This window comes from Stegostoma tigrinum, chromosome 39 (genome assembly GCF_030684315.1).
Source record: "Stegostoma tigrinum isolate sSteTig4 chromosome 39, sSteTig4.hap1, whole genome shotgun sequence".
NCBI classification, from domain to species: domain Eukaryota; kingdom Metazoa; phylum Chordata; class Chondrichthyes; order Orectolobiformes; family Stegostomatidae; genus Stegostoma; species Stegostoma tigrinum.
In genome coordinates, this window is record NC_081392.1 from 18066511 (window position 1) to 18090779 (window position 24269).

General features: G+C 51.2%; 1 protein-coding gene across 2 annotated transcripts in view; it reads right to left on the reverse strand.

Moving 5' to 3' along the window:
* Positions 1 to 24269, reverse strand: part of LOC125447699 (kunitz-type protease inhibitor 1-like) — a 112079-nt gene that overhangs the window by 13462 nt on the left and 74348 nt on the right. The window contains exons 2-7 of one of the 2 annotated variants that reach the window (XM_059640987.1): positions 15155 to 15325; positions 12295 to 12348; positions 8656 to 8781; positions 6374 to 6430; positions 1445 to 1615; positions 264 to 311 (exon numbers count right to left, since the gene is read on the reverse strand). In XM_059640987.1, coding sequence (XP_059496970.1) covers positions 264 to 311; positions 1445 to 1615; positions 6374 to 6430; positions 8656 to 8781; positions 12295 to 12348; positions 15155 to 15325 — 627 coding nt within the window. The remainder of the gene's footprint in view (positions 1 to 263; positions 312 to 1444; positions 1616 to 6373; positions 6431 to 8655; positions 8782 to 12294; positions 12349 to 15154; positions 15326 to 24269) is intronic. The other variant, XM_059640988.1, reaches the window with a different exon arrangement.

Sequence of the window (24269 nt, forward strand, 5' to 3'; positions counted from 1 at the left end):
AGTCCTACAGCATCCTGGCCATTGCCAAACAAAGCAGTCGACAGGGTGGGATCTGCGGATCCTGTAGATCCCACAGAGCACTCAGCTATCTCCAGAACCAGGCTAGCCTCCGAGAAAGAGACAAGGTGTGGAGCTGGATGAACACAGCAGGCCAAGCAGCATCAGAGGAGCAGGAAGACTGACGTTTCTGGCCTAGACCCTTCTTCAGAAATGTTCTGAGAAACTTGCGTTTATCAGTGAGTAACGAGTGGGACCTGTCCTACCTTGGTCATCCACGTTGCTTTGGTGTTTCTGGGGCTCAGGCAGATGCTCTGTAAAGACAGACACACAACATCAGACCAGCTTGCAGCAACAACCACATTATGTAGTGCCTTCGATGTCATGAAATCCAAATAATTGCTTGGTAGCCTGCTCAATCACAGACATGACTTTTGCCTTGCACTCATCAGGACACTTGCAAGAATGCTAAAATTTCGGTGGGAACAACAATTTACACAGCACAGGCCCTGTTTCCTCTTCTAACGTGGCACCCTCCTGCAATAGGCAGGTCACAAAACATCTTACAGGATCATTATCAAACAAAACGCCCTGTCATGGAGATCGGGACAGATAGCTAAACATTTGGGCAGAACAGACAGATCTTCAGGGAGCATCACAAAAGCAAAGGGGCAAACAGATGGAGAGGGCGAGGGAGCGACTCCAGATAAAGGCCCTAGGCAGCTGTCAGTATGATATAAACTGAGGGGATCCCAAGAAGCTCGCACTGGGACAGTACAGGTGTCTCAGAGGGGTGTAGGGGTCTGGAGGATGTTACAGAGATTGGGAGAGGGCGTAGAGGCGATGATAGCGATAGGGAGGGGGTGTAGGGGTCCGGAGGATGTTACAGAGATAGGAAGGGGGTGTAGAGGGCTGGAGGCAATGATAGCGATAGGGAGGAGGTGTAGGGGTCCGGAGGCGATGTTAGAGTTAGGGAGGGGGTGTAGGGGTCCGGAGGATGTTACAGAGATTGGAACGGGTGTAGGGGCAAGAGGGTAGGGAGGGAGTGACAGGGATAGGGAGGGGGGGTGTAGGGCTTGGAGGACGTTACAGAGATAGGGAGGGGGGTGTAAGGGCTGGATAGGGTTACAGAGATAGGGAGGGGGTGACAGAGATGAGAAACGTGAGACCAAGGAGAAATCTGAACACAAAGAAATTCAAAATTCTTGAAAGGCGTTGCTGGTCCGGAAGCCGGTGCCAGTCGGAGAGAGCAGGGGTGAGGGGTGAATGGGATGTGGCGGGAGTGGGGACAATGCAGCTGAAGAGGATGGGTCAGGGTTAATGAGAGAGTGGAAGACAGTAAGACAGCCAGCAGACAACTGGAAAAACTGAAGAGAGGGCATGGTGCGAGGGTTCCTGAAGCTGACCAGCTGAATTCGGGGAGGAGGCACAGACAGATGGTACTGACCCTTCAGACCAGCACATGCCACCAGGCACTGGTGCTCACTGACAAAGTTATTCCTGTTGCCCTTGCAGCCTCCATAGGTGAACTCCTGGCAGGTCTGTGACTTCAGATCGTAGTACCAACGGGGAAACATGGCACGGCAGCTACCAACATACTTAGGGGCAGTGCATCGCTCTGCCGGAAAGATGGCACAACAACATTAACATCAACAGCAGCACCCCACCCCGCCCCACCCCAAAGGGAGGGGCAAGGCCTCACTGCCAGGGAGCGAGAGACGGAGGCGGAGGCGGTGGGCGAGAGGGAGCGAGAGGCGGAGGCAGAGGGCGGGAGGGAGCGAGAGGCGGAGACCGAGGGCGGGAGGGAGCGAGAGGCGGAGACCGAGGGCGGGAGGGAGCGAGAGGCGGAGACCGAGGGCGGGAGGGAGCGAGAGGCGGAGACCGAGGGCGGGAGGGAGCGAGAGGCGGAGACCGAGGGCGGGAGGGAGCGAGAGGCGGAGACCGAGGGCGGGAGGGAGCGAGAGGCGGAGACCGAGGGCGGGAGGGAGCGAGAGGGAGGGAGAGGCGGAGACCGTGGGCGGGAGGGAGCGAGAGGCGGAGACGGAGGGCGGGAGGGAGCGAGAGGCGGAGACGGAGGGCGGGAGGGAGCGAGAGGCGGAGGCAGAGGGCGGGAGGGAGCGAGAGGCGGAGACCGTGGGCGGGAGGGAGCGAGAGGCGGAGACCGTGGGCGGGAGGGAGCGAGAGGCGGAGACCGTGGGCGGGAGGGAGCGAGAGGCGGAGACGGTGGGCGGGAGGGAGCGAGAGGCGGAGGCAGAAGGCGGGAGGGAGCGAGAGGCGGAGGCGGAGGGCGGGAGGGAGCGAGAGGCGGAGGCAGAAGGCGGGAGGGAGCGAGAGGCGGAGGCGGAGGGCGGGAGGGAGCGAGAGGCGGAGGCAGAAGGCGGGAGGGAGCGAGAGGCGGAGGCGGAGGGCGGGAGGGAGCGAGAGGCGGAGGCAGTGGGCGGGAGGGAGCGAGAGGCGGAGGCAGTGGGCGGGAGGGAGCGAGAGGCGGAGACGGAGGGCGGGAGGGAGCGAGAGGCGGAGACGGAGGGCGGGAGGGAGCGAGAGGCGGAGACCGTGGGCGGGAGGGAGCGAGAGGCGGAGACGGAGGGCGGGAGGGAGCGAGAGGCGGAGACGGAGACGGTGAGCGGGAGGGAGCAAGAGACAGAGACGGAGGGCGGGAGGGAGCGAGAGACAGAGACGGAGGGCGGGAGGGAGCAAGAGACAGAGACGGAGGGCGGGAGGGAGCGAGAGACAGAGACGGAGGGCGGGAGGGAGCAAGAGACAGAGACGGGCGGGAGGGAGCGAGAGACAGAGACGGAGGGCAGGAGGGAGCGAGAGACGGAGGCCGAGGGCGGGACGGAGCGAGGGGCGGAGGCAGTGGGCGGTGGGCGGGAGGGAGCGAGAGACGGAGACCGTGGGCGGGAGGGAGCGAGAGACGGAGGCGGAGGGCAGGAGGGAGCAAGAGACGGAGACGGAGGGCAGGAGGGAGCGAGAGACAGAGGCGGAGGGCGGGAGGGAGCGAGAGACGGAGGCGGAGGGCGGGAGGGAGCGAGAGACGGAGGCGGAGGGCAGGAGGGAGCGAGAGACGGAGACGGAGGGCAGGAGGGAGCGAGAGACGGAGACGGAGGGCAGGAGGGAGCGAGAGACGGAGGCGGTGAGCGGGAGGGAGCGAGAGACGGAGGCGGAGGGCGGGAGGGAGCGAGAGGCGGAGGCGGAGGGCGGGAGGGAGCGAGAGGCGGAGGCGGAGGGCGGGAGGGAGACCCAAAAAACACTGCAATCCCTGTAAAATAGCAATACCCCCTAATGGCTGTCAAAATAACAATTCTCTTCTCTTTGCAGACAAAGTGCAGTTTAATTACACCGTGTGGTAGTTATGAGGCTTAGAGCTGGATTCGACACAAGGGGAGTTTCTGAGATTGTGACAGAACAGGAGAAGGGGTAACATGCAGCGAGCAGTGAGGGTCGAGGAGTACTGGAGCTACAGAGACCAAGCGCTTTTAAGACCAAAAGAACTGGGGGTTTGCAGCTTCGAAATCAGAAGAGCTAAATCACCAATGTTTAGGCAGCACAGCTCTTGGAGTGAACGTGGTGCCTTCTGGCTCTCAAAATATGTTTGCAAATAAAGCCAATGCAACACATAAATTTTAATCTCAGCAAATTGTTTTGAGATGGAATGCAACTGGGGCTGTGGAGGAGGGAGGTTGAATGGAGACATTTGAGGGGACACCGGATGGTTATTCAAATGCGAACACTGTGTAGGGTTGCAGAGAAGAGCAGAGGGTTAGCACTGATACAAAATACTCAGAGAGCCAGCGTGGGCAATCCTGCAACTGACCTTGCTCTGCCTCCCAATAAATTCTGAGAGTCTTTAAAGGAGAATCAACTCATTTGTTTGTTACACATGAACCTTTTCCTTGCACAGGGAGGTGGGCAGGTAATCTGGGGCGGTACGGTGGCTCAGCGGTTAGCACTGCTGCCTCACAGTGCCAGGGACCCGGATTTGATTCCACCCTCAGGTGACTGTCTGTGTGGAGCTTGCACATTCTCCCTGTGTCTGCGTGGGTTTCCTCTGGGTGCTCCAGTTTCCTACCACAGTCCAAAGATGTGCAGGTTAAGGTGGATTGGCCATGCTAAATTGCCCCGTAGTATCTAGGGTGGGAAATGCAGGGACAGGGTAGGGGTTGGGTCTGGGTGGGATGCTCTTCAGAGGATTGATGTGGACTCAACGGGCCAAATGGCTGGCTTCCACACCGTAGGGATTCTGTAATTCCAATTAAAAACACACCGAGCTGCAGATGCTGGAGATCTGAAACAAGAACAGAGGATGCTCAGGAAACCTCAGCAGATCTGGCTGTATCTGTGGAGAGAGGAACATCAGCATCTGCTCAGTAATGCCCAGTTTGGGTTCCGCCTGGACCACTCCATTCCTGACCTCGTTACAGCCTTGTTCAAACATGGACAAAAGAGCTCAATTCCAGAGGTGAGGCGAGGCGAGAGTGACAGCCCTTAACATCAAGGCTGCATTCGACCGATTGTGGCATCAAGGAACCTGAACAAAGCTGGAATCAATGGGTATCGGGGCAGACTCTAGCTGACACATAGGCTGATGGTCATGGTTGTTGAAAGTCAGTAACTCAGCTCCGGGAAATCTCTGCAGGAATTTCTCAGGGTAGTGTCCTAGACCCAACTGCTTCATCAATGACCTTCCCTCCATCATAAGGTCAGAAGTGGGGATGTACACTGATATTCGCACAATGTTCAGCACCATTCATGACTCCTCAAACACTGAAGCAGTCCATCATCAAATGCAATAAGATCTGGACAATATCCAGGCTTGGGCTGATAAGTGGCAAGTGACATTCATTGCCAGGCTATGACCGTCACCAATAAGAGACAATCTAACTACCGTCCCCTGACAATCACCGAGGCCCCCACAATCAACATCCTTGGGGTTATCATTCTCCAGAAATATAACTGGACTCACCACCTAAACATCATCAGGTCAGAGGCTGGGAATTCTGCAGCAAATAACTCCCCTCCTGGCTCCGCCCAAAGCCTACGCCATCATCTCCAAGGAACAAGTCAGGAGTGGGATGGAATACCCCCAACTTGCCCTGGATGGGGGCAGCTCCAACAACTCAACACCAACAAGGACAAAGCAGTCCCCGCTTGATTGGCACCACATCCACAAACATCCCACTCCCTCCTCCCACCGACGCTCAGTCACAGCAGTGTGTACCAGCTACAAGACACACTGCAGAAACTCACCGAAGATCCTCAGACAGCACCTTCCAAACCCACGATAACAAATTGTAGAGCTGGATGAACACAGCAGGCCAAGCAGCATCTTAGGGGCACAAAAGCTGACATTTCGGGGATTCTCCAGCATCTGCAGTTCCCATTATCTCTGACCACCTTCCAAACCCACAACCACTTCCATCTAATTGGACATGGGGCAGCGGATACATGGGAACACCACCCCCACGTTCCCCTCCGAGCCACTCACCATCCCGACTTGGAAATATATCACTGTCACTGGGTCAAAATCCTGGAATTCCCTCCCTAAAGGACATTATGGGTCAACCCACAGCACATGGACTGTAGCGGTTCAAGGAGGCAGCTCACCCCCACCTTCTCAAAGAGCAACTAGGGATGGGCAATACATGTTGGGCCCAGCCAGAGAGACCCATGTCCAATGAGTGATTAAAAGCGAGTTGATGTTTTGAGTCTGGTATCAATCGCAGGATGCAGGATTTCCGGCTCAGGCAGAGATGGTGCTGTTGAAGATGTAGGGCTTATGACAGCTCAGTAACACCCTCTGCATTGGTTGGGGAGGGGGGAGTTCTCATTAAAGGACAGTGAAGGAAAGATACCGAGAATATCAGGACTTCCATATGGACAAGCTAGTTTTCATTTACTGTCCACTGGAGAAGGATCCTTTAGCGAGCTAATTAAGACTGAGCTTTGCAGGACTCTGGTGTGACAGGGCTGATCACTTCACAACCTCAAACTGGAACAGCAACTGCTGGAAAAGCTCAGCAGGCCTGGCAGCGTCTGTGGAGAGGGAAATCAGAGTTAACGTTTCAGTTTGATCGACCCATTCTGTGGTAGGGTCACCGGACCCAAAACGTTAACTCTGATTTCTCTCCACCAATACTGCCAGACCCTGCCGCGGAGCTATTCCAGCAATTTCTGATTTCCACCATTCACAGTTTGTTTGGTTTTGAGCTGGTGCAGAATGAACTTCCATTTTCACAACACGCTGGGAAAAGGGGAGTGGAGACTCTGTGAAATGTACAACAAACAGCTTTCCTCCCACTTACTCAAACTCCCTCCCTCAGCCGTTTAAAACAGAAACGTGTGAGAAAAGCTTGTGGGCTGAGATACAGGCACTCACCATTGTCCTGCAGGCTGGGACCCTGCTTCTTGGTTAGCCAGTCGTAACTATCACGAACTGAAATGTAGACAAGAGGAGAGAAAAATGTCAAACAGTTCTCTTTGTGATAGTCCTTAAGGTTGCAGAGTGCATGAGAAACAAGTTAGATATGAGCTCTCTATCTGTCCCTCTCCCCCCTGCAAGCCCCATCCCCATCCCACTCACTGCCCCATCTCTCCACAATCCAGTTCCCTTGCACCCCTCTCCAAGGTATGAACCTCTCTGCTGCTGGTTAGCCTCCTGGCTATTAAAAGTTCGATCGAAAATGGAGTGGAATTAGCTTTATTCTCGCTTGTACTCACACGAGTACACACTCAAACATGTACAAGACCCCACTTATATGGCGTCACTTTCGGTGCAGATTCGTGTGTGCAAATTCTTAGCGGAAAAATAAAATTAGAAAATATAAAGAAATTTTAAAAATCAGAATTACAGTCCTTCTACAAAAACAAAATAAAATTTAAGACAAAGTTCAGTTGGTCCATTTTATGGTTCTGGGCTAGAGTACGTTACACCAAAAAAATCACAGCCCACTCAGCCTGCATCCTGCACACTTTCCAGCTCACACATTTACTCTCTTGCCTCCAGAGGTGGGTTCTTTTGTGATTTATTAAAGATTTAAGCTTAACCAGAGGCAGCGTCTGATAGGGATTAGGCCACCGATCGTCCACGATCTGACCGGGGAGGGAGCTGGAGAAAACACACCCAGAATGAGCAGCTCCACCCCTCGACATAGACAAAAGGCCCAGGACCCTCAGCAGGAACATGAGTAAAATGTGACACCCAAGCACAACTGGCAGGTGATGAGAACAAAAAAGGGAGCAGGTTTTCCAAAAGGTGTCTTAGAGATGGAGAGCACAAGGGTGCATGATGTATTGAGGTGTTGAGAGGGAAATGGGGAGCTTAGCATCTGTACCAGGGAAAGTATGTGTATCTATTACTAGAGGAGGTTACAGCAGGACCCCATGAAAACCACCATTTAATCAGGCAGTAGATCATTAATCATTGTATCCCTACAGTGTGGAAACAGGCCCTTCGGCCCAACAAGTCCACACTGACCCTCAGAGCATCCCACTCAGACCTATTCCCCTACAACCCAACTAATCTACACATTCCTGGACACTATGGGGTAATTTAGCATGGCCAGTCCACCCTAACCTGCACATCCTTGGACTGTGGGAGGAAACCGGAGCACCCGGAGGGAACCCACGCAGACACGGGGAGCATGTGCAAACTCCACACAGACAGTCACCCGAGGGTGGGATCAAACCCAGGTCGCTAGCGCCATGAGGCAGCAGGGCTAACCACTGAGCCACCGTGCCACCCCTTTGTAAAGGGGCAACTATTTAAACATTTCATTAACTGGGCAGAAAGTAACATTCACTACAGACAGAGAGGATCTGGGTAAAGGTGGTGCACTTGGAATTCTAAATGGCATTTAAGTTTAAGATTACCAAAGGGTGCCGTGCACAGTGAAGGAGCTGTGATGTGGATCAAGGATCGGCTAATTATCCAAAGACAGAGAATTGGGAAAAGGGGGATAGTTTCAGGCAGGCAACTTAAGGGATCAGAGTTAGGGCCATAGTTATCTACAATCTACATTAATGACTTAGACGAAGAATGAGAATGGACTATGACAGCAGTAAGTGCGAAGGCCAGCAGTGAGCGTGACCCATAGTCCGCAGGGGGCATGGGCTGGTGAAGTAATTGGGCAAAAACATGGTAGATGGAGTATGGGAACATGTGACACTATGCAGTTTAGCAGGGTCTGTTCCCATGCTGTATGACTCTAGGAGTGGAGGATGAGGATGGAGAGAAGTTTACATGGATAGCGAATGGGTGGTTTGAGGACAGCTTAGAGAACACCAACTTGGCAGAGTGTGACGGATGAGCCAGAGTGAACCTGATATCGTCGTTGGCTGGCTCGCTGAGCTGGTTCGTTGTCCTGTAAATACTTCATTACCCTGCTGGGTAATGTTATCAGTACATCCGCTGATGAAGCACAAAACCACGACAGCGAGCCAACCACCCACAAACCGAGCTACAAATCTACTCTAAAACCGTCGACTCTGGTAGTTCAATAACAGCATCATCACAGGCGAGCGCAAAGCTGTTTCACTCTCTGAGGCCCCTGGTACCAGTCCACACCAACAGCACCTGGAAGCTAATGGGCCACCACCAGCTTCAGGAACCCCCTCAGAGACACAAGCAGCATCCCAACAGCCTCCTGGTTGGTCACGCACCTGCTTGGCAGTAACTGTCGTCCGACTTATCCAAACACCGGGTTGTCCCATCACACAGGAGCTGGCGAGCGATACAACAGCCATCGGCACATTGAAACTGACTCGCTACACACGGTGTTGAACAGTCTGCAATGACAACACAGCAATGTCAGAGGGTGGAGAGGCGAGGGCTGGGGGTGGGAGAGATTGCCAGTGTCACAGGACAAACAAACCCCACACCATGGCTGATGTAGCGACTGCCTTTTGGAGGGATGGATTTCCATCAGCTCGCCACCTTCCGAGAGCACTAGAGCGAGCATGAGTGGGAAAGAGAGCGCGAGTTCCCTCCTGCGACTTGGACACCCCCCTTAGTTTTAAAACTGTGGCCCCTCACTTCCAACGAGGGATCAGTTCACCCCAACCTTCCTGACCAGCAGTGCAGCCTCCAACAGACAAGTAGCCAAATCCTGTTCCATTATCCCACATTCCGACAATCCCCCCGCTCCATTATCCCACATTCCTACAATCCCCCTGCTCCTTAATCCCACATTCTAACAATCCCCTGCTCCATTATCCCACATTCCGACAATCCCCCACTCCATTATCCCACATTCCTACAATCCCCCCGCTCCATTATCCCACATTCCGACAATCCCCCACTCCCTAATCCCACATTCCTACAATCCCCCCGCTCCATTACCCCACATTCCGACAATTCCCCCACTCCATTATCGCATATTCCTACAATTCCCTGCTCCGTAAACCCACATTCCGACAATCCCCCCGCTCCATTATCCCACATTCCGACAATCCCCCCGCTCCATTATCCCACATTCCTACAATCCTCCCACTCCATTATCCCACATTCCTACAATCCCCCACTCCCTAATCCCACATTCCTACAATCCCCCCGCTCCATTACCCCACATTCCGACAATCCCCCCGCTCCATTATCCCACATTCCGACAATCCCCCCGCTCCGTAATCCCACATTCCGACAATCCCCCCACTCCGTAATCCCACATTCCGACAATCCCCCCGCTCCATTATCCCACATTCCTACAATCCCCCCACTCCATTACCCCACATTTCTACAATCCCCCCGCTCCATTATCCCACATTCCGACAATCCCCCCGCTCCATTATCCCACATTCCGACAATCCCCCGGCTCCATTATCCCACATTCCGACAATCCCCCCGCTCCATTATCCCACATTCCTACAATCCCCCACTCCATTATCCCACATTCCGACAATCCCCCACTCCATTATCCCACATTCCTACAATCCCCCCACTCTGTAATCCCACATTCCGACAATCCCCCACTCCATTATCCCACATTCCTACAATCCCCCACTCCGTAATCCCACATTCCGACAATCCCCCCGCTCCATTATCCCACATTCCTACAATCCCCCCACTCCGTAATCCCACATTCCGACAATCCCCCCGCTCCATTATCCCACATTCCTACAATCCCCCACTCCATTATCCCACATTCCGACAATCCCCCACTCCATTATCCCACATTCCTACAATCCCCCCACTCTGTAATCCCACATTCCGACAATCCCCCACTCCATTATCCCACATTCCTACAATCCCCCACTCCGTAATCCCACATTCCGACAATCCCCCTGCTCCATTATCCCACATTCCTACAATCCCCCACTCCGTAATCCCACATTCCGACAATCCCCCCGCTCCATTATCCCACATTCCTACAATCCCCCACTCCGTAATCCCACATTCCGACAATCCCCCACTCCATTATCCCACATTCCTACAATCCCCCCACTCTGTAATCCCACATTCCGACAATCCCCCACTCCATTATCCCACATTCCTACAATCCCCCACTCCGTAATCCCACATTCCGACAATCCCCCTGCTCCATTATCCCACATTCCTACAATCCCCCACTCCGTAATCCCACATTCCGACAATCCCCCCGCTCCATTATCCCACATTCCTACAATCCCCCACTCCGTAATCCCACATTCCGACAATCCCCCACTCCATTATCCCACATTCCTACAATCCCCCACTCCGTAATCCCACATTCCGACAATCCCCCACTCCATTATCCCACATTCCTACAATCCCCCACTCCGTAATCCCACATTCCTACAATCCCCCACTCCGTAATCCCACATTCCGACAATCCCCCTGCTCCATTATCCCACATTCCTACAATCCCCCACTCCGTAATCCCACATTCCGACAATCCCCCCGCTCCATTATCCCACATTCCTACAATCCCCCACTCCGTAATCCCACATTCCGACAATCCCCCACTCCATTATCCCACATTCCTACAATCCCCCACTCCGTAATCCCACATTCCGACAATCCCCCCGCTCCATTATCCCACATTCCTATAATCTCTCTGAGCCACAGCAGAGAACTTAAAAGAGCGAGGAACCTGTGATATGGTCAGGATTAGAACTGATCAGAACTCGAGCTTTTCCTCAAGCCCCCACCTCGGGCTCGTTTAGCTCAGTTGGCTGGGCAGCCGGGTTGTGATGCAGAGTGACACGACCGAGGTAATGATGAAGGCGTCTCCTTCTCACCCTGAGGCGTGGCACCTCACAGCTTAGCCGTGGGTTTAATAACCAGCACGGTACCCGCTGAATTGTGGATTCAATTGGAGGTGATGTTGGTGACCATGAAAACCATCATTAACCGTTGGCACTGTCCTCATCCCCATCCTTTAGGGAAAAGAAACTACCATCTGTACCTGGTCTGCCTTACACGTGACTCCAGACCCACAACAATGCAGCTGACTCCCAACTGCCCTCAGAAATAGCTGAGCAAGCTACTCAAGAGGCAATTAGGGACAAGCAAGGGGTGGCCTAGCTCACAATGAGAAGGCAGGCAATGGCCGAGTGGTATTATCGCTGGGCTGTTAATCCAGGGACACAGATAATGTTCTAGGGACCCCGGTTTGAATCCTGCCACGGCGGGTGGTGGAATTTGAATTTAATAAACATATGGAACTAACATTCTAGTGGTGATCATGAATCCATTGCTGAATGTTGGGGAAAAACCCATCTGATTCACTAATGCCTTTTAGGGAAGGAAACTGCCATCCTTACCTGGTCTGGCCTACATGTGACTCCAGGCCCACAGCAATGTAGTTAACTCTCAATTGCCCTCTGGGCAGTTAGGAATGGGCAATAAATGCTGCCTGGCCAGCGATGCCCTCATCTCATGAATGAATTTTTAAAAAAATGTCCACATCCTGTGAGCAAACACGCTCACTAGCATCATTAACAACACGAAATCCAACATTACAACTAGTGCTGAAGACATTAGGAGATTTTGGGTGAGCTTATTTCAGATCCCTTTGCTGCAACCATCTCACGGAGCCCTGGTGAGAAACTGGTTTAATTGATTTTATTTTTAATTGTGTTATTTATTGTCACATGCATTTTGTTACAAAATACAGTGAAAGTGTTGCATGGTGTTGCCACTCTCCAGCAACATTTTAAAACACAGAAAAATAAACCAAACTGTAGATTATAAAAGGGCAGAAAAATGAGGAAATAAAGTTCAACTTCACAGTCCCTCTCAGTAAATGCTCAACCATGGGCACTGAAACCAGAAATATTTCAGTTATGTAGAGATTATTTGATTTCAAAAACAGTTCCACTTACCTTTGAGACCAATGACACTCCTGCTCGATACTGGCACATAATTACTTGCTGGCGCTGTTAAAAACAAAACATTTTAGGTCATTATCACTGTTCACATATTTTATTGAAAATCTCACACTCAGCAGGACCTAATCCATTAATAATAGAAAGCGAAATAGCTGGAGAAACTCAGAGCAGAGGCAGAAACACAGTTAACGCTTCAAGTCCAGTTCTGAAGAAGGGTCACCGAGCCCAAAACACCAACTCCGCTTTCTCCCTCCACTGAAGCTGCCAGACCTGCTGAGTTCCCCCAGAAGTTTGTGCTCTTGTTTCTGATTTCCAACGCCTACGGTTCTTTGATAACGAGGTGTGGAGCTGGATGAACACAGCAGGCCAAGCAGCATCAGAGGAGCAGGAAGGCTGATGTTTCAGGCCCTCTGAAGAAGGGTCTCGATCTGAAACGTCAGCCTTCCTGCTCCTCTGATGCTGCTTGGCCTGCTGTGTTCATCCAGTTTCACACCTCGTTATCGCAGACTCTCCAGCATCTGCAGTTCCTACTATCGCTGCAGTTCTTTGCATTTTTTTTGGCTAACCCACAAAAAGGTAATGGTTACACGTTCTCTCACACGGACCATTATAAATTTACTGGCTTGATAGTTTCTCTGTCAACAGTCACACTACATCTGCTGGTTGGTTCGCTGAGCTGACTGGTTTTCATGCAAATATTTTGCTTCCCTTCTAGGTGACCTCTTCACTGCTATCTAGCCCAGCATCCACAAACATAGCAGCATTTAAACGAGCAATAAAACACTGCGACAGCCCAGAGCTACACAAAAACTAAAGTGGACCACCTGTACAGAGTCTTTGCAAACACAGGGTATCCCTAACAGCTTCATCTGCTGATGTCTGGCAAACAAACAGCACCAAAATGACCCCGTGCCCCCCAACACTCTGGCCACCCTACCCTGTTAGAAACATATCCGAACTGACTCCAAGACTCCTACAAACTTTCGGAATAACGATAGCACACAAACCAACAGCCACAAAAACAGAAGTTGCTGGAAAAACTCAGCAGGTCTGGCAGCATCTGTGAAGGAATAAAACAGAATTAACGTTTCAGGTCCGGTGACCCTTCCTCAGAACTGATGGCGGAAGTGTCAGCTTATATGCAGAAAATAGGGAGGTGGTTGGGTAGGGAGTAAATGATGGGATAGAGCCCAAACAGAGAGAAGGGGAGTTGCTACAATCAGGCTGGGGGTGGGGGGGGGGTGAATAGTTGTTAATGGGGGCTGTTAGTGACTAACAACAGGGGGTGTGTAGGGGCAGGCTGTGTGGTAACAGGGCCTGGTGTGTGGGGTAGGGGCTGGGACACAGGAGGGCTTCGGCCCTAAAGTTATTGAATTCGATATTGAGTCCGGAGAGCTGCGGGGCCCCCAAGCGGACCCGAAACGTTAGCTCTGATTTCTCTTCACAGATGCTGCCAGACCTGCTGAGCTTCTCCAGCAGCTTCTGTTCTTGTCCCCGATTTACAGTGTCTGCAGTTCCTTTGGTTTTGCAACAAAAACTTGCATTGATATAGCACCATACATGACCTCTGAGCACACCAAAGGGATTTATAGCCAAGAAAGTATCTTGGAAGTGACAGATAGGAAACGGTGCAGGATTCGTGGTTGACCTTGACTCTACATTTCTGCACATTCCCCAATAATCTTTCATCCACGTCATCACCACGAAACCCGCTGCCTCCTGCCTTCAAATTATTTAAATGTTTAACATCCACTGCCCTTTGAGGGAGAGAATTCCAAAGACTCTCTCTCTCTCTCTCTCTCAGAGGGTTCAATGTTTCCTCATCTGTGGTTTTTTTAAAAAAAAATCGATAGTGGCTCAGTGGTTCGCACTGCAGCGTTACAGCACCAGGAGCCCGGATTCGATTCCACCCTCAGGCCAGGGTCTGTGTGGAGTCTGCACATTCTCCCCGTGTCTGCGTGGGTTTCCTCTGGGTGCTCCGGTTTCCTCCCATGTGCAGGTTAGAATAGATTGGCCGCGGGAAATCACCCGTAGTGTTCAGGAATGTGTAGGCTAGGTGGGTTATTGGGGGGTGGGTCTGGTTGGAGTGCTCCAAGGGTCGGTGTGGACTTGTTGGGCCGAACGGCCTGTTTCCACACTATAGGGATTCTATGATTCTATTCTGTGTGCCACCTCATATTTTCAAAATCGGCGAAAATCAGACCCGTCCCTGAGAGGAGCAGACTTCAAGGGGTGAATAGCCAGCTTCTGGTCTGAGATCTCACATTCCTATAATGTCTCCGAGGTGCTGCTTTTTGGAATACCATGCACAATTCTGGTCTCCCTGCTATGTGAAGGATGTTGTGAGAGGTTTCAGAAAGAATTAACTATAGGGTGTTGCCAGGGGTGGAGCTACAGGGAGGGGCTGAATAGGCTGGGGCTATTTTCCCTGAAGCGTCAGAGGCGGAGGGGATGACCTTACGAGGTGTGAATACCAGGAATGTACGCGATCTCGAGCTTTCTCTCGCGTTCTTTTGCAGCACCCGAGGCTGTCACTTAACTCAGTTGGCTGGCCGGTTGGTTTATAAGGCAGAGTGGGACTAAGCACTGGGGAACGGACACTTGAGCCGCGACGTTAACTCTGATTTCTCTCCGCAGATGCTGCCAGGCCCTGCTGAGGCTTTTCGAGCGATTTCTGCTCGTGACGCCCAACAGCATGGGTTCGAATCCCACACCTGCGGAGGCTTCTCCCCTCGCCCGAGGTGCAGGGACCCTCGGGTTAAAGCACCAGAAGGTGTCTCTCTCCCTCCCTCCCTGTGTAATGACCATGGTCTGGTAATGTTGTGGTGATTTTCCCTTTACCTGTGGCACTCACCTGTGACCCCCTGGCAATGCTTCAAGCAATCCTGCTCACTCTTAAAGTTGTTGCCATTTGGTAAGCAGCCCCCGTAAATAAACCCTTTGCACATCTTAGAGGAAACATTGTAAAACCACCTCGGGAACGACGCACGACACGGGCCGGTCTTAGATGGGCTGAGACAATCCACTGCAAGGAAGCAAAAAGTCACGTCAGGTTGGAGCTAATCGCTGGCCACGACCTTCATTAACTTCATGCACTGCCTGCCGCTGTGCTGCATATGGTAGTTGGGAGGGTCACATTGAGGCTCTCCAGGACATTGGTCAGGGCTACTTTCGGAATACTGCGTTCAATCCTGGTCTCCCTGCTACAGGAAGGATGTTGTGAATCTTGAAAGGGTTCAGAAAAGATTTACAAGGACGTTGCCGGGGTCAGAGGGTTTGAGCTACAGGGAGAGGCTGGGGCTATTGTCCCTGGAAGTCGGAGGCTGAGGGGGTGACCTTATAGAGGTTTATAAAATCATGAGGGGCACGGAGAGGGTGAATAGACAAGGTCTTTTCCCAGGGTGGGGGGAGTCCAAAACTAGAGGGGCATAGGGTTAAGGTGAGAGGGACCTGAGGGGTAACTTTTTCACACAGAGGATGGTGCGTGTATGGAATGAGCTGCCAGAGGAAGTGGTGGGGGCTGGTACAGTTACAGCATTTAAAAGGCACCTGGATGGGGACATGAATAGGAAGGGTTTAGAGGGATATGGGTCAAATGCTGGCAAATGGGACTGGATTAATGTAGGATATCTGGTCAGCATGGACGGGTTGGGCCGAAGGGCCTGTTTCTGTGCTGCACAGCTCTGCGACTACAAGTCTTAAAAGTAAAAGTAGAGCATTAAAACAAAAAGTCCGAAACAGAGGGTACCAAAGGGCGTCAGGTGCTCCTGGTCGCTCACTGACACTGACGGCACATTTCTGAACGTTTGCAAGGACACCTCGAAACCTGCGAGGATCCTACTGCCACTCAGGGGCAGCTCATTCACCCTGGATCAGGCCGCATTGCAGAGATGCGATCCATACAATCCAGTATGGTATTCCCAGCGTGGCATCAAGGGGGTGCTACACTGTCGGAGATACCCCCTTTCAGACAAGATCCAAACTCAACGTGCTCCCTAGGGCAGAGGGGGAGGTTCCCAAGCCCCCACTTCAGCGAACAATCTCTCCCCAAGGTCCTGCTCCCATATCGACACCTCATTCAATGTCAAAGAAAAGATTCTCTGGGACATTTTCACAAATGCTGCATACAGGAGATGACCGTACACAAATCGGCTGCTACATATCCTACATTACACCGTGTTACAGAGCAGGAGAAGGCCATTCAGCCCCTCTGTGTCTGCAATGACTCTATGAACAAGCATCAGGACCCAGTGCCAATCTCCCACTTTCTCACCCTCCTCCAAACCCGCACAAGTTCATTTTATCTAAATTATCATCCAAAGCTCTCTGGCAGTTTATAAGAAGAGTAAGAGAGTGGTTAAAAAGGAGGACAGCCCAACAGCATCGAAAAGAGGAATTTACACACAGAGATAGGACTCTCCCCCAGCTCCGCCCCCCCCCCTCCCCCACCACCCCCCACACCACAGCCCCGCACTGTGACTGTCAGTGAAGGACTTTGTGCTCAGGGGAAGCGACGGCCTTATCACTGGACATTAATCCAGAGACACAGGTATTGTTCTGGGGAAGCTGAGTTCAAATCCCGCCACAGCCAATCGTGGAATCTGAATTCAATAATAAAACAAACCTGGAATTAACAGTCCAACGACAACCATGAAACCATTGCCAATTTCATCTGGGCTCACTAATCTTCTTCGGGGAAAGTGCTCTGCTGTCCTTACCTAGTCTGGCCTACATGTGACTCCAGACCCACAGCAATTTAAAAAAAAATTCTGGTCTGGGACTTGAACCCACAACCTTGTGGCTCTGAGAGACAAGAATGCTGACACTCACACACAGAGCTAACTCGAGGTCACAGCAATTCCTCATCCCATTGACAGACCAGTTAAATCAGATGCAGGCTCGGAGTCTACTACAGAGAACACGGGGACCCTCGTTTCATGGGTTCCAGAGACAACCGGGGCGGGGGAGACGGGAGCAGTGGGAGGAGAGACAATTCTGTGATAGTGGTTATAAATGACATTGAAGACAACCAGCTGTGACCTTATTGAATAACAGAGCAGGTTCAATGGGCCGAACGGCCTCCTCCTGTTCCTGTTTCCCTACAACCAATTGCTCTGGTGAAAGGCCAGTGACTGGAAACGATATGGTGCTTCCCTCCGAAGACACTGCCTGACCTGAGGAGCTCTCCTCTGAGGGCTCCTCATTCCGCATTTTCAGCATCAAATCATTACAACTTTAAAGGAAATTCAAGGGAGGTTTTTAAAAACCACGACAGCTCTTTGAAAGAACAAATCACAATAAAACAGTCTCCAATAGCTAAAGGGTCATTCATTCAAGGGGAAAGATGCACAACAATTGATGAAAGAAGATTGTGTAAAAGGCAAACTTTTTTCCCCAAAGGGTAGCCAGGAAAGAGCAGCAGGAGCAGATTGGGTTTGTAGTCTACTGCAGGTTACACTACACGACATAGGGAGATAATCGGGCTCATGAGACAGATATCTCAAAATTTATTTACAACACTATGATATAATAGCCTTAGATGCACAGGCTGAGTTTTGAGCCTTATTGTACATTATACACCTATGACCAACTGACTACACACAGTGTCTAAAACCTGGAGAGGGGTCGGAAGCGGATTACCAGGATGTTTCTGGGAATGGAGGAGAGGCTGGGACCATTTTATTTTCCTACTGGAGCACAGGAGGTTGAGGGGGTGACCTTACAGAGGTTTATAAAATAAAGAGGGATGTAGACAAGGTGAGTGGCAGGTGTCTGTTCCCCTGGGGTGTGGGGGATTTCAAGGCTAGGAGGGCATATGTTTAAGGCAAGAGGAGAAAGATTTAAAAAGGGCATGAGGGGCAAATTTTTTCTTAAAAAAGAGGGTGGCTCGTGTATTGGATGAACTGCCAGAGGAAGAGGCGCATGGGAGTACAGTTCCAACATTTAAAAGACATTTGCGCAAGTGCATGGATAAGAAAAGTTTGGGGGGGTAGGTGCCAGGGGCAGGCAGGCGGGACTAGTTAAGTTTACGAATGGGTCAGCATGGACTGGTTTGACTGAAGGGCCTGTTTCCATACTGCGAGGCTCTATAACCTTGAAAGTAGGTGTAGGCCATTCAGCCCTTCAAGCTTGTTCTGCTATTCAACAGTTCAGATCATGGCTGATCAATATCTGGTTCCCACTCTCTCCCCATACCCTTTGATTCTTTCAACTGTAAGAATTATATTTAACTTATTCTTGGAAGCATTCAACATTTTGGCCTGAACCCCTTTCAGTGGCAGAGATTTCCACAGGCTCCCCACTCTCTGGGTGAAATCATTTGTCCTCATCTCAGTCTTAAATAGCCCAGCCTATATCCCAAAACTGTGCTCTGGACACCCCAGTGCTTCAGGAACGTCCTTCCAGCATTTACCCTATCCAACCCTGTCAGAATGCTATATGTTTCTTTGAAATCCCGCCCCTTATTCTTCTAAATTCCAGTGAATATATTCTTAGCTGATTGAGTGGCTCAGTGGTTCGCACTGCAGCCTCACAGCACCAGGGACCCAGGTTCAATTCCACCCTCAGGGGACTGTCTGTGTGGAGTTTGCACATTCTCCCTTTGTCTGCGTGGGTTTCCTCCGGGTGCTCCGGTTTCCTCCCACAGAGCACAGCTAAATTGTCCAGGGATGTTTAGATCAGGTGGGTTACACATGGAGAAATGCAGGGGTAGCGAAATGAGTGGGATGCTCTTCAAAGGGGCAGTGTGGACTTGTTGGGCCAAATGGCCTGCTTTCACACTGTAGGGGTTCTACGATTCAAATATCACGTGTTGGAATGTCTTAAAAAGACCAGTGGTCTGGAAGCCACGCCATAAAACATCAAAAAGGAAATTGACGGAAGGAAGTGCAAACATACAGACTAAGAGTCAGGGGGTGCGACCAATTGCATTGCTTCTTGGTAGGGTTAGCAGTAAAACCAATGGAGCAAATAGCCTTATCCCATGTTGAGCCAAGATGTGGGTCTTGTGATGAGACTGGAATTCCGAGAATCCACGTGTTCCAGCTCCTAAACTACCCGAGACAAGTGACTGAAGAGAACGCCACAGAGCAGTTAAAAGGGCAGGGACGATCCAGAGGGTCATAGAGCAAAGGTCAAAAGGGTGTGGTAACCATAACCCTATCACAAGACATTGGCTACTAAACCGGTGACAATAAGACAAAAGACAGAAAGCACAAAACTGAGCTATACAATTGAGAAAAGCATTTTAAAATAAGTTAAAATGGAGCAGCGAGCCCTTCCTAGTCTCAAACTGTTTCCTTCGGCTCCACCCTAACCCTTTCCTGAGGATAAGCCCTTCACCCCTCCACCCCACCCCACCCTGGGCTCTCCCAACAGCAACTGTCTACTGCAGCAATCAGACAACTTTTATAGCTAACCACCCCTCCCAGCTTAGGCTGCATTCCAGTTTTTGTTTTCTAACCATAGACCTGTTCCGAAATGTTGTGACACACCTCTGGGGCAGGTGGGACTGGAACCTGGGTCCTCCTGGCTCAGGGGGGTGGGGCACTGTCACTTCTCTCCCACATTTACTGCCCCCCCTGCCCCATTTCAGAGTCTGCTGTCCCTGCAGTGGCTCTGGTATTCGCAGGTTCAGCATCTTGCAATTGCCTTGAAGCCCTATTGTTAAAACCCTCTTATTGTCTGGTAAATATAATCGCAGAACCCCTACTGTGTGGAAGCAGGCCATTCGGCCCATTGAATCGATACCAACCCACTGAAGGGTATCCCAACCAGACCCAGCCCCCTACCCTATCCCTGTAACCCTGCATCTCCTATGCATTCTGCTGTGTAGTGATTGTCATGACAAACCTTATACAGTATGAGATCCCTGATTGGATGAGGTTAATAGTCCCAATCAGGGAGCCCTGGCTGAAACAGGAGCGTCAGGGGTTGTGTTCACTCTGTGAGCAGGATCAGTGACAAGGGCTTTCCACATGTAAATAGAGGGTGATTCAGACAGGATACCGGTCTCTGTAGAGTTGTTTCACAGCAATATTAACTTGTTTGTGGACTGTTGCAATTAGAGTAAGTTTTCAAATGTTGTTGTTGCAATCCCAGCTCCACTCAATGAGGGTTATTATGATCTGGCTTTGGTTAGACAGATGGGAGATCGAAATCATCGTCAAGGTTAGTCTGTCCAGAGGAAACAATACACTGTTTCTGCTCAGCTCATCTCCTGCTACAGGCCACTGACACGGGTGAGTCAGATTTACAGCATTGGCAGGGGCCATTCGGCCTGTTGCACACATACTAGCCAAAATCAACAGCCATGTCCTAGCTCCATGGGTGTGAAGATTACCAGCTCAGATCCAAGACAATGTCAGGCCCAGTTACAACGTTGGTCTCCCCTTGTAGGCTGCGAACTCCACATCCACTAGTTAATCATTAGGAGATTAGATTAGATTCCCTACAGTGTAGAAACAGGCCCTTCAGCCCAGCAAGTTCACACCACCCCTTGAAGCATCCCATCCAGACCGATCCCCCTATAACCCACACACCCTTGAACACTACGGGCAATGTAGCATAGCCAATCCATCCTAGCCTGCACATCTTTGGACTGTGGGAGGAAACCGGAGCACCCGGAGGAAACCCACGCAGACACGGGGAGAATGTGCACACTCCACACAGACAGTTACCCGAGGGTGGAATCAAACCCAGGTCCCTGGCGCTGTGAGGCTGCAGTGCGAACCACTGAGCCACCGAGCCGCCCAAAAATGCTGAGACAGTAAGAAGGACAGTCAACAGGGCAGAGTGAGTGCGGGGTGACAGGAGAGGGGCAACAGTGCAATGGGAGAGGGTGATGGGGCACAGGGGGTAGACTGTGGGGGTGACGGGGCTAAGGGGTGGAAAGTGCAGGGGGTGACAGGACAGGATGTGGGGGGGTAAGAGTGTAGGGGGGGCAATAAGACGCGGGGGAAGACAGTTGGGGGAACAAAAGGACAGAAGGGGGCTTTGGGTAGTGACAGGACAGGGGCTGGTGAGGAGACAGCTCAAGAGAGAAAAAAAAACAAGCAGTTCACTTCACTCAAAAACAGCTACATTGAATGGTAGGGTCTGGGGGAGTGCTGCTGAGCAAAGAGACCAGGGAGTGCAGCTTCACAGTTTCTAAAGTGGGGTCCAAGGTAGACAGGGCGGTGAGGGAGGTGTTCGGTACGCTCGCCTTTATTGGTCAGTGCATTGGGTATAGGAGTTGGGAGGGTCATGTTGGGGCTGTACGGGACATTGGTTAGGGCCACTTTTGAAATTCTACAGTCAATCCCGGTCTCCCATCTACAGGAAGGATGTTGTGAAACTTGAAAAGGTTCAGAAAAGATTTACAAGGATGTTGCCGGGGTTGGAGGGTTTGAGCTACAGGGAAGGGCCGAATAGACTGGGGCTATTTTCCCTGGAGCATCAGAGGCTGAGGGGTGACCTTATAGGGGTTTATAAAATCATGAGGGGCATGGAGAGGGTGAATAGACAAGGTCTTTTCCCCAGGGTGGGGGAGTCTAAAACTAGAGGGGCATAGGTTTAAGGTGAGAGGGGAGAGATTTAAGGGGGACATGAGGGGCAGCTTTTTCACACAGAGGGTGGTGCGAGTATGGAATGTGCTGCCAGAGGAAGTGGTGGGGGCTGGTACAGTTACAGCATTTAAAAGGCATCTGGATGGGGACATGAATAGGAAGAGTTTAGAGGGAAATGGGGCAAATGCTGACAAATGGGGCTAGATTAATTTAGGATATCTGGTTGGCCAATGAGGAGATGGGCCTGTTTCTGTGCTGTAACGCTCTATAACCCTGCTTTTACATGAGACAAACAAACAGAGAGAGAGAGAGAGAGAGAGAGACAGGCCAAAAGAGAGAGAGAGAGAGAGACACAGAAACACAGAGAAAGTGAGACAGAAACAGAGAGAGGTGGCTGGTGGTGCTTTATCCTGAGGTGGTGGTGGGGGGAGGGGTTGAGAAGGAGAGTCTGTCATAGTGACCTCACCAATTCCCACATTCCTCAGTGAAAACATTTTTTCCCCTCAAATCCCATCTAAACTCCTGCCCCTTCCCTTAAATTGATGCTCCCACCCCATTCAGCAATCCCTCCACCAATATGGAAACGTGCCTTACAGTCTTCTGCCTACCATAAATTCAATACATCTTGATCGTGCTCCCCTTCTAAGTGTCCTCTGCTCCGAGAATAACAAGCCCAGTCTGTCCAAACTCTCCAACCCAGGGCAACGTCCAGGTAAATCCCCTCTGCCCCCCCTCCCGTGCTATCACATCCCTCCCGCAATGTGGATTACAGAACTGCCCACAATACTCTAGCTGTGGCCCGACCAACATCTTGAATGACTCTGTCTCGGTGTTAAACAAGCAAATCCCTCACTCTCCCACAAGAGGAAAACAGCCTCTCCACACCTCCCCCTGCCTGCTCCCCTAGAACCTTTCAATAAGGGCGTGCCTCAGTGGTCCATATTAACAAAATTCTACTCTGTGTAATATAACACAACAGCGGCTTGGTTCAGTGTTGCAATTACAACACAATCCCATTGTCACCGTCGCGATCTGCAGTGGCACATCTTGATAAAGAGGAAGTTACAGTCAGGCTGGAGTCCCACCATCTAAGGCTTTAAAAACAGGACTTGTCACAATCCCCTGACACAAAAGAAAGGTAAACTCCTTTGCAAAGGACCACACCCTTTCTAAGGTGTGGCTCAGCGGTTAGCCCTGCCACCCCACAGCGCCAGGACCCCAGGTTCAATCCCACCCTCGGGCGACTGTCTGCATGGAGTTTGCACATTCTCCCAGTGTCCTCCGGGGGTTTCCTCCGGGGGCTCCGGTCCCCTCCCACAGTCCAAAAATGTGCAGGCTAGGCAACTTCACCTGACGAAGGGGCAGCGCTCCAAAAGCTTGTGATTTCACATAAACCTATTGGACTATAGGTTAGGTGGTTTAGCCTTGGATAGGGAGTGGGTCTGGGTGGGATAATCTACGGAGGGTCAGCATGGACTGATGGGCTGAATGGCCTGCTTCCACACCATAGGGATTCCGTGATTGAGTGATCACTGTAAAACCAGAAGGCCATTCAGCCCCTTAAGCCTGCTGCGCCATTCAATACGATCAACTCAACCTCCTGCCTGCTCTCCATGACCCTTCAACCCGTTACTCATTAAAGAAATCTATCTCCTCCTTAAATGGATTCGGTATCCCAGCATCCACTGCTGCCTGGGAGGAGCGACTTCCAGGCACTCATGACCCTTTGTGGTAAGTCGTCTTTCATAGACAATCAACAAGTAAATGATGGAGAGTGGGAGGAAAACAAAAACACAATTTTGGAATTTCTGGAGACCAGAAACGTCAGCTTTTCTGCTCCTCTAATGCTGCTGGACCCGATGTGTTCCTCCAGCTCCACACCTTGTTATCTGACACTTTTGGAATTGTTTTCCAAAGCTTAGCAAATTGACAGCGTGACAATTACTCACCGAGTGTGCAAACTACAAAAACCTGCTGAACTGGTTCAGCAACATGACCCATTGCAAATCTGTGTAATCATTAAATGGTGTGACTTGAAGAACATAAACTCTCAGAGTAAAAAGGAGGAGAGACGGGGACTGTACATCACTGCAAAGGGGCTTCTGTCCGTCCCTTCGCTCACAACAGGTGGGAAAACACCATTCCCACAGAGAATGGGCTGCTTCAGTCCCGCCAACTGCACACCGAGCCCACTGCTGTGTGAACAGCACATCGCACACCTCCTTCCTTTCAGTAATAAGTAACCTTTAAGAGCAGGATCAGACAGCACAATTTTCCCAGACTCACAACTAAGTCACCAGCAACATTCACAGCCTCAGCCTGCAGGAAGGAATAAAGGTGAAGCTGCAGCAACAGATAGGTTATGTAGAAAATTGGTGCAAGGCATAGGCCAGTCGGCCCTTCGAGCCTATACCACTGTTCAAT